General features: G+C 45.6%; 1 protein-coding gene and 1 long non-coding RNA gene across 2 annotated transcripts; both read right to left on the minus strand.

The window, feature by feature from the left end:
* Positions 1 to 1854: 1854 nt before the first annotated feature.
* Positions 1855 to 10210, minus strand: Armcx4 (armadillo repeat containing, X-linked 4). The gene has a single exon (XM_013035062.1). It carries the CDS (start codon positions 10208 to 10210, stop codon positions 2159 to 2161), a length of 8052 nt encoding a protein of 2683 aa, XP_012890516.1. The 3' UTR covers positions 1855 to 2158.
* Positions 10211 to 11412: 1202 nt separating this feature from the next.
* On the minus strand, positions 11413 to 12905 carry LOC105999927. The gene is made up of 3 exons (XR_001175768.1): positions 12779 to 12905; positions 12216 to 12279; positions 11413 to 11495 (listed from the first exon to the last, which is right to left on the minus strand). It is a non-coding gene; the product is annotated as an uncharacterized LOC105999927 (long non-coding RNA).
* Between the last annotated feature and the right edge of the window lie 2746 nt (positions 12906 to 15651).

Below are 15651 nucleotides of genomic sequence, written 5' to 3' on the forward strand. Positions count from 1 at the left end.
TGATTGGATGCTCATTGACAACTGGTCAGCAGGTGATCCATCTCCAAAATTTCATCAGAATGTTTGTTTCTTGAACAGCTTCTTGTACCGTTTCTTGCAGGTTGGTTTTCCAAGGAGGAGACTCAGAAACAGAGATCAGCATGAAGGGCTTTTATTAGGGAATACCCTTTGAGAGAAACACCTGTGGAAGGGAAAAGAAGGAAGCAGGATTGGACAGAGGGAGAAGTTAAGTTGTCCCAGTTTGGGACAAGAAGGTTATGGCCATCTATAACTGGACATAACTGGAAGAGAGAGTATGACCTTGGAGGAGGTAGCTGTCTTCAACTGAAGCAATTCCTGAAGAGGTGACAGTTGAGAGCTATCACCAGAAGCACTTGTAGCAAATTAAATAAGTTCTCTATTCCTGATGAGAGATCAAGGAAGCAGTTGGCAGAATCTACTATAGTATTCTTTTGCAATAAAAATTTGTGTGCAAAGCCAAGTACTGCCAAATAAATTTATACAAATATATTACATGCTTTTACAGCCTATTTTTCTACTTAAGTTTATATTCTCGATTTTTGCATAATAAATACAGATGTCCATCGACATGTTAAGTGGCTGCAGAATATTTCGATGTACAAATATACCTTAATTTATTTAAGCAACTGCCTATTCTCAGTCATGGGTCATTTGTACATTGTCATCCTTCTATACAATTTGAAGATTTGCAGCTTTTTACAAGTCCATTGTTTAATTAGTTCACAAGAACAGATTTCTACAAGTAGAATTCTGGGTCAAAAGGCATGAGCATCTTGAAGACTTGTGAAACATGTTTCAATGGGCCTTGTACTTTGTGTGCTCAGTTTGAGTTCTCCTCCTCTAATCCCTTACCAAAACTATGAGGTAGGCCAGGAGTGGACTTTTTCCTTTATGGATCCTAACAGCACTATCAATGGTTTCATAAAAGCCCCACCCCCCAATCAACCTTACAAAAATGTGATACACATACTAAAATTGATTCTTCTTTCATCAATGTTTCCTTCTTATTTCAAAACAACTCTCTCATTCTTTTACAAATATACCAGAGTTGGCCAGAAAAGAAAATATTTTCAAGGTTCTCAGGATCCTAAAATAAAATTGGCCATCTCTATATGTCCTAAGGCACCAATTCATTCAAGAATCTCTTGATCCCATCCAACCATTACCATCCCTGTGACCACTAGTGAAATTTCATGCCTTAATCATCTTTTTCTTGAATATGGTAGTAACTTCCTAGCTGCTTTTCCAATCTCCAGTCACCTTTATTGTCCTTGCCCTAACTTAGACCCATCCTGCACATTAACTAATTATATTGTTTTCCTTTCACCCTGTCATTCCTCTAGTTATAAAATTCCTTGTTGTCTTCCTAGGGTAGATGGCACAATAATCAGATAACCTATTATAGCAATAAGGAGTGGTCCATGGATAGAATTCATACCTACTTGCCAGTTCTATATCCTTACTTGTCTCCTGAAACTTTCCATTGCAGGCAGCCAGCCAGCCTCTTCTATAGAGCATGCTTCCCATCTCTATGTCTTTCTTATACTGCACCTCCTCCCTCCTTAGGTGTCCTTTTGATCTTTTGTATATTATTCTCAAACCTTGCTTACTTAAATTCCCCTTCCTCTGTAAAACTTCTCCTGTGCACTGTTGTATACAGCAGCTTCTGCTGCCTCTCAGCACTGATGGAAAGCATCTACTTGACCCATGAGTGACCGCAGGCTCCTGATTTTGTTACTTTCTGTTCCCACATGTCTTATCTTTCCAAACAGATCATAAATCCAAAAGACAAAGACAATGTCTTTTTTTTCTGCTTAAAACACACAACTTTATTGATGACATAAAAATAAAGTCTCAAATGTATAAACATAAGTCCACACAAAGGACTAAAATTACCTTACTTATGAAGAATCAGTTCAGTTTCTGCTCATGAAGCATACTAAAAATATCTCAAGCCAGACAAGATAAAAATTTACACATATATTTCCAGTACAAGTTTGAATTCATTTGTTGTTCATAAAAATGGTCCAGCTATAGACCCTTATAGTCACATCAGTTTTACAATGAAATTTACAATATGTATTGCTTCCAGACTACAAAACCAAAATGTTACTCAAATTTGGGAATATACAGCCAATCAGAGTTTATTTATTAATATCTCAACTCTTTCTTTCACCTCTGGATCACTGCATTCTGCTGCTAAGGCTCGAAGTTTCTTGGCACAGGCTTTAGGTCGTTGGAATAGGAAATAAAGAGAATTTTTACTGAACTTGTCCTGGGTAAATACTTTTGCTCTTCTTTTAAAATGGTGATTTATATTTTCAAATAGTGAAAGAGCATTAAGAATGTTCTCTTTTGTCTCCTTCTTACTGAAAATATTAATAAGGGCTGTTGGTGCATTGGCAATGAGCAAATCTTTTGTCATCGATGGATTTTTAGAGAAATTCACAAGCATTCCCAAAACATGGTCTTTAGTTTCTCCACTTCCAACAGTTAACAAACGAAGAAATTCTGAAATATAATTTGTAACCATATGCTGATATTCACTAGTAATAGTCAGATGCCTTATTAATCTCAGTCCAGCCACCTGCACATTGGAATTCAATGGATAGGTGACAGTATCTTCACATACTTGACTTAAGTATGTTTTAACCTTTCTGTGGTTTTCAGCAGCCACTGAGATGTTATTCAGTGCATTTAAAGCCTTCTGTCTAACACTGGGATAAGGATTACTCAACAAACTTTCAATAACTGAGATTCCACCTACATTGCGAACAATGTCGTGAGAATAAGGATAATCAACATTGTTATACAGAGCATTGTTGGCTATCTCATGAACAGAAGGATCTTCAGTCATCTCGATCATGCAAATCAGTTTTTCAAGATCTTGTGGATCTATATTGGTTTCACGTTTACAGCGGCAGGACCAGGCCCGCGTTTTATCCCCATGCTTCATCTGTTTTTTGCACTCATGTTTACCTAGAAAGGTGGCCTCAGTTTGTTGTAGAAACTTTGCTTGTGAACAGACCATGGCTCCATCCCATAATCCCATTCCTGCCCCAGGAACCATGGATGGATATGTGCCTCTTGATTCAGCTGACTTGGCTTTATCCTTAGCTGTAGATTTGTTTTCACTTCTGTTTTCATTACCAGTGCAGAACCAAGAAGTTATATCTACTCCATAACCAGCCTCAAACTGTTCTTTAATGCTGTCCTTATCTCCAGTCCAAGATTCAGAATTGACATCTTTTTCACTCTTGGAGCTGAGCTCATTGCTGTTTTCACCGTCAGCCCAAAACAAAGACCTTAAACTGATCTCTTCAATATCAGGGCTGGATGTTCCACTTAGCTCATCCTCATCTACATTCCTAGCCATCCTCATCCAAAATCCTAATCCAGACTGTTTCTCAGCCCCAAGCCTAGACTCTTTAGTGGTCAAATCTTCATCCCAGAGACAAGATCCCATCCTAGCTTCAGCACCAGCTTGTTCCTCAGCCCCAAGACAGGACTCTTTGGTGGTCAAATCTACATCCCAGAGACAAGACCCTGTCCTGGTCTCAGCTCTAGTCTCTTTCTCGGCTCCAAACCTAGGCCCTTTGGTGGTCAGATCTGCATCCCAGAGACAAGTCCCCATACTAGCCTCAGCTCCAGCCTCCTTCTCAGATCCCAACGTAGACCCTTTGGTGCTCAAATCCATATCCCAGAGACAAGACCCCATCCTGGCCTCAGCACCAGCCTCTTCCTCAGCAACAGGCCTAGACCCTTTGGTGGTCAGATCTACATCCCAGAGACAAGATCCCATCCTGGCCTCAGTATCAGCCACTTCCTCAGTCCCACACTTAGAACCTTTATTGGTCATGTCTACATCCCAAAGACAAGATCCTGTCTTGGCCTCAGCACCAGCCTCTTCCTCAGTATCAACACTAGAATTTTTAGTGGTCAAATCCACATCCCAAAGACGAGATCCCATTTTGGCCTCAGCATCAAACTCTTCCTCAGACCCAAGACCAGAACCTTTATTGGCCATATCTACATCCCAGAGACAAGATCTCACCTTGGTCTCAGCACCAGCCTCTTCTTCAGTCTCAAGCCTAGACCCTTTGGTGGTCAGATCTACATCCCAGAGACAAGATCCCATCCTGTCCTCGGCACCAGCCACTTCCTCACTCACAAGTCCAGACCCTTTATTGGTCATATCTACATCCCAGAGACGAGATCCCGTCCTATTTTCAGCACCAGCCTCTTCTGCAGTCTCAGGCCTAGACTCTTTAGTGGTCAAATCCACATCCCAGAGACAAGATCCTTTCCTTGCCTTAGCACCAGCCTGTTCCTCAGCCCCAAGTCCAGAACTTTTGGAAGTTAAATCCACATCCCAGAGACAAGATCCTGGCCTGGCCTCAGCACCAGCCTCTTGCTCAGGCTCAAGCCTAGACCCCTTAGAGGTCAAATCCACATCCCAAAGACAAGATCCCTTCCTAGCCTCAGCTCTAGTCTCTTCCTTAGTTTCACGCCTAGAGTCTTTGGTGGTCAAATCCACATCCCAGAGACAAGATCCCATCCTAGCAGCACCAGTTCCTCCTTCAGCTCCAAACTTACATCCTGTAGTGGTCACAAGTCTATCTAAGGACCAAGATCCCATCTTGGTCTCAGTGCCAGCCTTTTCCTCAGTGTCAAGCCTGGGTTTTTTAATGGCCAAATCCACATCCCATAGACAAGATCCCATGCTGGACATAGTACAAGCCGGTTCCTCAATCTCAAGCCTAGGTTTTTTAATGGCCAAGTGCATATCGCAGAAACAACATTCCATCCTAGCCTCAGTACCAGATTGTTCTTCAATCTCAAGCCTAGACCTCTTAGCACTCAAATCCACATCCCAGAGACAAGATTCCTTCCTGGTGTCAATACCAGCCTCTTCCTTAGCTCCAGGCCTAAACCCTTTAGGGGTCTTTTCTCCAACCAAGGGCCAAGATCCCATCCTAGCCTCAGCACCAGACTCTTGTACATTCCAGAACCAAGATCCCAACCGGGCCTTAGTGCCAGCCTCTTCCTTGGTTTCAAATCTAGACCTAATAGTACTCAGATCTGAATTCCAGGACCAAGACCCCATCCTGGTCACAGTCTCAGCCTCAACTCCAGCCTTAGCTGCAGCCTCAGGTCCAGCCTCTACTGCAGCCTCAGCTATAATCTCAGTCTCAGCAACAGCTGTAACTTCAGCCCCAGCCTCTGCCACTTCAGCTTCTGTCACAGCTTCAACCTTAGCCTGAGCCACAGCCTCAGCTCCAGCCTTAGATGCAGCCACAGTTCCAGCTTCAATCACAGTTTTAGTTCCAGCCTGAGCTGCTGCAGCCCCCAAACAAGCACCCATATAAGCTGCCCCTGAAGATCTTATCCAAGACCCAGTAGTGGCCTTGTTCTCATCACCCAACCCAGAACTAATGCTGGTCACTTGCTCAGTCCCTGATGTGGATTGAATAGTGGCTCCATTCTTACCAACAGGCATGGGAACAATAGTAGAATTTTGCCCTGTCCAGCACCAAGCCCCTACAAAGGCTTCACTTCCAGGCCCAAACCAGAATCCTTCATTAGCTTCTACCTCAGCACTGACTAAGAATCTTCCACTGGCCTGGTCCTCATGGCTCAGTCTAGAACCTCCACAGGCTTCATTGCCAGACCTAGGCCCAACCCAGGATTCTTCTCCAGTCTGGTTCCCAGCACCAGTCCAGGAACCGCCTCTGCAGGCCTGACCATCAAATCCAGGTTTGGAACAGCCACCAGTCTGATCTCCATGCCCAACCCAGGGCCCTCCACTGACCTGACTCCCAACAGTAGTCCAGGACCCACCACTTGACTGGTCTGTGGGGCACGATCTACTCAATCCAATGACATGGCCACCAGTTGCACCCCAGGAAACTCCTGCACTGGACTGATCCTCCCTTGGCCTGGACACTCCACTAGCCTGGTCCCCAGCACCAGACCAGAACCCACCTCCAATGGCCTGACCATCAAATCCAGGTTTGGAAGAGCTACCAGCCTGATCTCCGGGCCCAATCCAGGCCCCTCCACTGATCTGATTTCCAGTGGCAACCCAGGACCCACTAGACTGGTTTATGGGCCCTGGAGTGGACCCTCCAACACCGTGGCCACCAGACCCACTCCAAGACCCTCCTCCACTGGTCTGATTCCCTGTATAAGCACAGAACCATCCACTGCCCTGGTTTCCAGTGCCATGCCAAGAATTTCCACTGGACTGGTCCCTGGTTCCCAGCCCAGATTCTCTACCAGACTGGTTCCCAGCATCAGTCCAGCATCTTCCTCCACTGGACTGGTTCTCAAATACTGGCTTTGTTCCACCACTAGCCAGATTACCAGACCCAGCCTGGGACTCTCCATTGACCTGGCCCATAGACAAGAACCCTCCACTGATTTGACCACCAGAATCTGCCCAGGGTCTTCCATTAGACTGATTCTCAGTTCCAGACTTGGGTACTCCATCAGCTTGGCCAATAGCTCCAGTCCAAGTCCCTCCATTGCTGTCCAGATTCTCAAAACTAGACTTTGATCCACCATCAGACTGATCACTAGTCCCAGTCCATGATCCTCCTCCAGCTAGGTTTCTAGTTCCAGCCCAGGACCCACCACTGGCCTGGTCTGCAGACCCTGACATAGGTCCTCCACTAGCCTGGTCCCCAGTGCCAGCCCAGGATCCACTACTAGACTGGTTTACACTTCCAAGTAAGGACCCTCCACTGGCTTGGTCTACAGTTCCAGTCCAAGACCTTCCACTTGACTGGTCCTCAGGTCCCAACCTAGACCCGCCACTGGCCTGGCCACTAGTGCCATCCCAGGATACTTTTTGGCCAGTCTGATCCTCATATCTGGGTTTGGTCTCACCACAAGACTGATCACTAACCCCCACCCAGGCTGCTCCAGTAGTCTGGTCCACAGCTCCAGTCCAGTACCCAATACTAACTATATTTCCAGCTCCAGTCCAGGACACTGCAGCAGCCTGGTTCTCTGCCACAGTCCAAGTCCCAGTAGCCTGGTCCAGAACCCAAGACACTCCAGTGGCTTGAACTCCAGGCCAAGACCCATCACTAACTTGACTCACAGCCCAGGGCCCTGTAATCGCCTGATTCCCAGAAACAACCCAAGTCCCCCCACTGGCCTGATTCACAGCCCCAGGCCAGGAAACTCCACTGGTTCTGTCCCCAGCCCATGCCCCCTCAGTAGCTTGAGCACCAGCCCAGAGCCCTCCACTAGCCTGGTCTCCAGCTCCCACCCAGGACCCAAGAGGAACCTCATTTTCAGTTCTGGCTCCAGTCCAAGACTTAATACTGGTCTCATCACAAGCCACAGCCCAGGAACTAACAACACCAGTTTTATCACCAGTCCCACTCCAGGACCCAATACTGGCTTCATTCTCTTCATCAGCCCAAGATACACTGTTCTCCCAGTCTCCATCAATGGTCTGAAACCTAAATTTAATCCACCGTTCAGCAGCAATCCAATCTTCAACACCAATCCCATTCCAGTAGTAGTCATGAATGTTAGGTTGAGTCCTCCCACACATCTGTGCACCTGTCCCACTCTCAGTTTCAGAAGTGGGCACGACCTCAGCCTCAGGCCTTGCATAAGCCACATTTTCTGCTGTGGCAGCTGCTACAGAATTGGACGGAGCTTTGTCCCTTGCCCCAAGTAAGGCCTCATCCTGGGAACTGGCCACAGCTTGAGACTGAGCAGAGCCTCTTGTGCCTGACCTGGATCCTGCTTTAGGCACAGCATTGGGATTAGCCCTGACTTTATTTCTGGCACCAAGCAAGATCCCAGCCTGGGTACTGGCCCCAGCCTGAGGCTGAGTAGAGCCCACCATACCTGCCCCAGCCTCTGACTTAGGCATGGCATTGGTATTGCCCCTGACCTTATTTCTGGCACCAAGCAAGTTCTCACCATGGGAAGTGGTCATAGCCTGAGGTTTGTTAGAGTCCATTGTCTCTGTTCCAGGCTCTACTTTAGACATAGCATTGGAATTTCCTCTGATCTTACTCTTGGCACCAGATAATGTCTCACACTGGGACTTGGTCACAGCTTTAGGATGAGCAGTGACCATTCCTGCCCCAGACTCTGACTTAGACAAAGCATTGGAATTGCCCTTGACCTTAGACTTTGCACCAGCCAAAGCTGTGCCCTGGGAAATGGCCATAGCCTGGGAATAGGTAGAGCCTGTTGTACCCACCCCAGGCTCTAACTTAACCATAGCATTACCTTTAACCTTATTTTTGGCACCAGACAAGGCCTCACCCTGGGAATTGGGTAGAATCTGGGGCTGGACAGAGCCCCCTGATTCTGGCCCAGCCCCTGACTTGGGCACAGCATTGCGATTGCCCCTAACTTTACTCTTGGCTCCAGTCAAGATGTCACTCTTAGAAGTGACCACAATCTGGTGATAGGCAGAGCTTGTTGTAGCTGCCTCTGCCTCTGTCTTAGGCAAAGCATTAAGATTGCTTTTAACCTTATTCCTGGTACCAGACAAGGCCTCATTCTGAGAGCTGCCCATAGCTTGGGGATGACCACAGGCCCTCTGGTCTGCCTTAGCCCTGATTCTAGAAATAGCATTAGAATCAACTCTACCATCAACCCTGGAATCAGACAAGGCCTCGGCTTGGGTCTTGGCCCCAGGCTGAGGCTGGACACAGGGTTTTATGTCTGTTCCAGCCACTGTCTTACACTTGGCTTTGGCTTTGCCCTTAGCCTTAGCTTTAGTGTTAGGTAAGGCTTCACTAGGGCTCTGGCCCAAAGCCTGAGTGCCTTCTTTAGACATGGCACTGACATTGTCCTTAGCCTTGATTGTGTTGTCAAGCAAGGCATCATCCAGAACATTGGTGACAGGCTGAGGCCAAGTACAAGACAATATGTCTATCCCAGCCCCTGCCTTAGCCATGACATTGCAATTGCTTCTGGTGTTATCCCTGGTATCAGGCAAGGCCTCAGCATGTGAATTGATTCTCAGATTTGTCCTGGCCTCTGCTGTAGCCATGACATTAGAATTGCCTCTACCTTTAACCCAGGCATTAGGCATTGCTGCAACCTGAGCACCAATTACACCTTGAGACTGGGCAGCAGCTCTTATGTCAGGTCCAGTCATTGCCTTAGCTATGCCATTGGTATTTCCTTTGTCATTAGGCCTGGTACCAGATGTTTCCAAAGTCTGTTTCTTTGCCACAGTCTGAGGTTGTATTATACAGGTTCTCGTGCTTGCTCCTGCCTCTGCCTTATACATGGCATGAACATTACTCCCCGTATCAACCTCAGCAACAGGCATGCCATCATTTTGGATCTTAGGTACAGCCTGAGACTGTACACTGTACTTCACATCCAATCCAGCCACTGCCCTGGTCATGTTATTAGGATTTTCCTTAGCATCAAATGTGACACCAGGCCTAGCATTAGGCTGAGTCTTAACCACACTCACAGTCTCTTCCAGGGATCTTGACTTGGTTTCAGCCACAATTGCAGTCTTGTTCATGGTCTCGATTTTGACCACTTCCCTGGTCACTGTCAAGACCTCACTCTGTGTTACCATCACTCGATTAATCTCTGTCTCTTTTTCAGCCAATGTATGAGCTTCAGCTTTCGTCTGGGTCATTGCTTCTTTCTTGGCCTCTGCTTTAGCAACCAGTGCCCAAGCTTTTGCCTTGGTCTGGGTCACTGCCTCTTTCTTGCCTACTCCCTTAGCCTCTGTATCAGTTTGCGTCACTGCCTCTTTCATGGCCACTTCCTGGGCTTTGACCTCAGTCAAAGACACTGCCTCAGTCTCCACCAATGTTCCAGAGACTGAGTTGGCCTCAGATTGAATCTCTCTCTCTGCCTCAGTCATTGACTTGGCCTGAGAGCTGGCTTTAGGTCTGGCTATAACAGTGACCTTAGTCTCTACTTCAGCTCTGGGCCCACTTCCTGCTCCAGTTTCGGCCTTGGGTCTAATCTCAATCTCTGACCCAGCCATGGCTTCATCCTTGGCCAAGGTCTGGCTCTGTACCCCAACCACAGTCTCCATCTTGACTTGGGACCCATTTCTGGCAGGTCTCCTCACACTCTGATCTCTTCCCTTTGTTAATCTGTAAATGTAGTAGCAGGTGCCAGCCCAAATCACCAGTCCTGCAGTTGCCCAGCCCACTTCCTGTACACGGCCCATGTAATTACCCCTGCAGAAGGCACGAACAAAGTACAAGGGGGCTCACTTGGGCTGGGGAAAGAGGGTGATAGATCTGGGTGTAGGCCTGTGAGGGTGCTGGTCTTCAGCCACTCAAAGGCCACTACAGCTGCCACTGGAGGTAGACCTAGAAGTGGAGGAAGGAAATGAACTAAAATTTCTCATCTAATTCTACCACACCATACAGATAGATACACAGAGGAACAAGAAAGGGTGAAAGTTATGTGGTTGGGAGAAGAAGATGATTCGCAAACTTCCCATCCCTTCATTCACCTTTTCCACTTTCCCCAATGCCCAGCACTTTTCCATCAGGGTACTTCCATACTCCAAATGAACAGCAGGAAAGATGGTAGGAAGGCTAATGATGAATAGAAGAGGCAGAGAAGCCCTCAGACCTACATTTTGCCAGACCTACTCTGGTCACCATTCCCACAGGTTCCCACTATCATACCAACCTGTAACAATCCAAGAAAGTTCTTTCTTCTTTCCTTCTCTTGTGTGGTGATACACCTTAAAGTAGATATATAGATTCATAAGATCTTTGGACCTAGGGACAGGTAGACAAAGGAAGCAAGAGATAGGAGTGGAGAGTTTATTCTTAATGGAACTATTATGAGCAAACTACCTGTTTACTCCAGTCCACCCAATCCCCCAGGTGTTGCCACCCTTTTTCCTTTACCAGAATTAAAGTGAGGATTTTGGGGTGTCAGGGATATTGAGAAAGGTAGCTGGGAAAGAGAAAGGCTGAGGGTCGTCCAGACTGGCCACTGGCCTTTACCAAATGCATAATGGACTCCACTAACCTACTCTTACAAGCATACCCGGGCAGTCTCCACTCACCAGTCTTTAATGATCAGAGGCAATTTCCTCCTTATTTCTTTGTTTTCAGTGATATCAAGCTCTCAAGGAGGCATTCAGGCAAGTCTGTGGAAAAGTAAAAAGCCAGGAGGCAAAGGAGATTAAGTCCTTAATAAAATAAGCACCGAAATTCCTGACCCCAATATCTGCCTTGTCAGGGTCCATTTCCAATTTATTAATATATCTCACCTTGCAATACTTCATCAGTCATACCCTAGTATACTCTCACCAAAATATCCCTACCATTTCCTGCCCTGAAATCAAGTCTCAGCCACCTGTTTAGCCTACCCTCTCTTGTCACTCCAGGCATAGCCCATTTTAACACCAACCTCTATAGTTCCAGGCTGGTCTTGCCCTCTTTCCCTTATTTCCAGTGGCAAACAGCCCTACTGCAAGCTTATGTGAAGACCTAGAAATAGACAGAGAAAAGGAGGAAGGGTGAATGTTGAGTGTGACATCCTAGTATCTAAACATCATTCAGATATAAACCTTTCTGGGTTTATAGACCCATTTTTTTAGCAGGCAGAGTTTAGAATTTCCCCAGCACTGAAATGGGTAGAGGAGAAAAGAGAGATAGGAAAAAATAAAAAGGGTGAAAATGAGGTGAATTATTTCAAAACCACCTGTAGGGCTCTAGGATTCCCCAGCTCTCAAAGTCCACCATTTCCTTCACCAAGATGGCCAGGTAGCCATGGGTATCTAGGAAACTGGAGGGTGATGAAAAGATGGAAGCCCTCAGATTCCAAGACTCCAGAATGATAGCTTACTGCCATCTGCTTCCCCTGAAACACATCTGTAGGCATCTCCAGAAAAAAAGATCTCATGTGTGGAGGGCTTTTACTTCTTCTAATTCATTATCTCCCCCTCTGCCCCCCACAAGGCTGAAAAATAATAGTAATTTTCTTTGATACAATTTGTATTTTGTCAGTGGTACCTCAAATAGGAATGAATAAATTGATATAAGTTTATTTTTAAATTGGGCTTTAGTGCATGATTTAAATTACAAAGCTTGGTAAGAAAAAGCAGTAGAGGAAGTTCCCCAGGTAGCCCCACCCTGCATCCCAATCATTCAGCAGCACCTAAGAGTGTCATAAAATTCATGCAGAATTTCAGCGGTTCACACACTAACCTCCATAGATTCCGTGCGGTTTTCTCTTCTTCCCTCGCCTCACCACAAACAGTGCCACATCAAACTATTGTCCAAAAGACAAGAGAGAGTAAAGGCACTGAGTGCTTAGGGCAGCTCCCAGGCCACAGATCCTAATTCTCATATTTCCAGATTCAGAAATCTGCTTGTCAAACGTCCCTCCCCCGCCTTCAGAGACACCACCCCTACCAACCCCGCTGTCCAGTCACTAAGGCCCACCATTTTCTTTGCAAACGCCACCGTGGCACGTCCCTTCTCTGAAATGAGCAGGAAGCCAGAGGACATGTGCGGTCAGTTAATACGCTTCGAGAGGATGAACACCTCAATCTACTATTTCTGTCTGAGAGACACTCCAGCAGCTGCCTTGTCAAAGCCCATGGTTCCCCTGAACAGATTTAGCTGGGTAGGGGGCTTGGGAGAATCAGAGACGAAGGCTCCTTGAGCCCAATCCAGCATACACACCCCCACAATCCCTCCTAGTACAGCCTCCCGATCGGCAAAGCTGCAGCGAGCCGGGCCTTGGCGCGCGGGCCCCGGGGCCTTACCTGCTCCGCTTTCCCCGGGCCCGATGCCAGCCCGCCGTGCGCTGGGCGGCGGGGAGCTGCTAGCCAGACGCGAGTGACGACTGCACCCAAGGCTGCGTCGCTCTGCAGCTCCGGGTCACGTGAGGGCCGCGCGTCATCGTTCGCCCTCCTCCTCACAACCCCCCACCGGTAGGCAAGCAGTCAACAAGACCCCCTTCCACAAGCCAACATCCCCCTCCTCCCGTCTGTGCGCCATGCCCCAACACGCCCCGCCCTGTCACTCATCTCGATCCTCTCCAATCTGAGAGCCCACAAGTGGCATCACCATCTTGTGGTTGGAGTTTACCGGTGTCTGGTTACCAGGGAAGGTCCGTATCCCCCCCCCCCCCCCGGCCCAACACCCACACTCAAGCCTGGGCTGTAGTCTTTTTGCATCCTTGAGGAATCTTTTCTTTTCCTCTCAGGCTACAAAAGCAATGCTTCCCACCCGCCCTCTGTCCAACCTGCCTGCCTTAGAACAGAAAAAACCAAATGGCTGGGGAAGGAGGAAAGCAAATAGAGACTTCACTTTATTTTTTATATGCCTCTTTTTTTTCTGTTAACATTGGTTTATTAGAAATGGGGAAATGCAGTAAAGTCATTTTCTTTTGAAATAAATTCAGATTGTAAAATTAACAAAAAGACTCATTCATTTGTTCACACTATTGTATGCCACTTAAGAAATATGTTTGCTAGTTGATCCAAAACATTTCAGAGCATTCACAGTGGACAAGTAATTATTGGAGTTGTATTTATTTGTTCTGGTCCTGGGCTTCAACTCAGATCCTAGGCACTATCTCTGAGCTTTTGTGCTCAAGGCACTCTACTATTTGCGCCACACTCCACTTCTAGACTTTGAATGGTTAATTGGAGACAAAAGTCTCACGGACTTTCCTCTTAGTCTGGCTTTAATCTTACCTCTCAGCCTCCTGAGTAGCTAGCATTACAGGTATGAGCTACCTGTGCCCAGAAATAGTTGCATTTAAATGCATCCTAAACAAAGCCAATATGTCTTTCAATGTGATCTGTAAATTAATCTTTGGAAAGACATTTAGATTTCTAAACTTGGTAATTTTACAAAATTTATAACTCTACACTACTAGCAGAATTTACTGTCTCCTGTCAGATGTCACAGAACTTCAGAGATGACCTAGGATGATGGCATTAAGCCACCCAAACTCTTGAGGAACCCAATGACTTTAATGACTTCAAAGATGAACACATTTTCCATGCATGGGCTTCTTTATTTAGATATTACATTGGCATGTAATCAAATCAGTCTCAACACACCCATAAAAGGACCAACTGCTGTCCTATGGATGAAAAAAAGACATAACAGGTGGACATTTCATTCCATCATGCCACTGGTGGTATCTGCCATTCATCTGTCACCATAGCAGTAGAGAGTGTTCAGCATTTTCCAGGGGCAATGAGGATAAGGGTCTGTGCATGACTGAAATTCTGTAAAACTCCCATCATCTCTCTCTGTTTCTCTGTTCCCCCCCCCACGGAAGTTGAAAGTACAGGATCCCAAATAGTCACCAAGAAAAGAGGCCTTTCCCCTCCCCACCTTCCACCCACATAAACCTGTCAGTATGATCACAGAATCAGGAATGAAATACCAGAAGTTAGCCCCCAGACACCCACCTGTGCCCCTCTGGCGCGTCATGCTCTAAATATACATCTTCCAGGAAGCCTCTTTCTTAGAGTGTAGAAATATGACACCCCAGCTGGAGGCCCCCCTGTGAGGGGCCCCAATGTGGAGGAGGCCCTTTCCGGAGGTGAGCCAGAGAGCCCACAATGCCTTCCAACCTTTCTAAAAGACTTTTCAGACCTCCAATTTACTTTCTCTACAAAAGAAAAAGATTTCATTGTTAATTCCATAGCAATGTTAAACAATGTTAAAAAAGAGAAATCATAAACCTTACTATTTTGTAGTTTAAAAATTCTTTAAAAATCATTAATAAAATAACAGTGGAAAAATGTGCCAAACATGAACAGAATTGTTCACAGAAAAAAAACCACACACACAAATGACCCAAATTACAGACTAAAATGTGAAAAAATGCTCAACTTTAAAGAAATGCAAATGAAACACCTGTTCCTTATTGAGTCAGCTACACGTTTGTTGAAACTTAAGGACATTTATTGAAATATGGGAAAACTGACATTTCCACACTTTTCTAGAAGCAGATATTCTGATTTTTTTCTTATATAGAACAATTTAGTAAAAAATAATCTTTTAAATGATAAGTATAATATCTCATATTTTTTTCCCCTGTCCTGGGGCTTGCACTCAAGGCCTGAGCACTGTCCCTGAGCTTCTTTTTTTTCTCAAGGCTAGGAATCTACCATTAGAGCCACAGCGCCACTTCCAGCTTTTTCTGTTTATGTGGTACTAAGGAATCAAACCCAGGGTTTTATGCATGCTAGGCAAGCACTTTACCACTAAACCACATTCCTGGCCCTATTTCATAAATCTTTAATCCAGGAATTCTATTCTTTGATTTTCAGCTAAACTACATAAATTAAAGATTTTCACAAAGATACTAGAATATACTACAATATACTAGGATAGTTCTTGCTGTTCTTTTCAAGGTTAAAAACAACCAAAGCAACACAAAATAGCCATAATGATAGAAAAACTAAATAAAATGTTAGATTTATATAATAAAACTAATAAAAAAGGAAGAATTAAGTGTATGTATCCTGACAGAAAGCCAGTTGGGATATTTTGTTTTTTTGCTGTTTATTTTCCATAATTACTTCCAAATTCCACAAGGATATATTCTACTACAAAACTCAAACCCAGCACTATTTTAACTTCACTATTCTCATTCTGAATAATTGTTAAC

Source organism: Dipodomys ordii, unplaced genomic scaffold (assembly GCF_000151885.1).
Source record: "Dipodomys ordii isolate 6190 unplaced genomic scaffold, Dord_2.0 Scaffold203, whole genome shotgun sequence".
Taxonomy (NCBI): Eukaryota; Metazoa; Chordata; class Mammalia; order Rodentia; family Heteromyidae; genus Dipodomys; species Dipodomys ordii.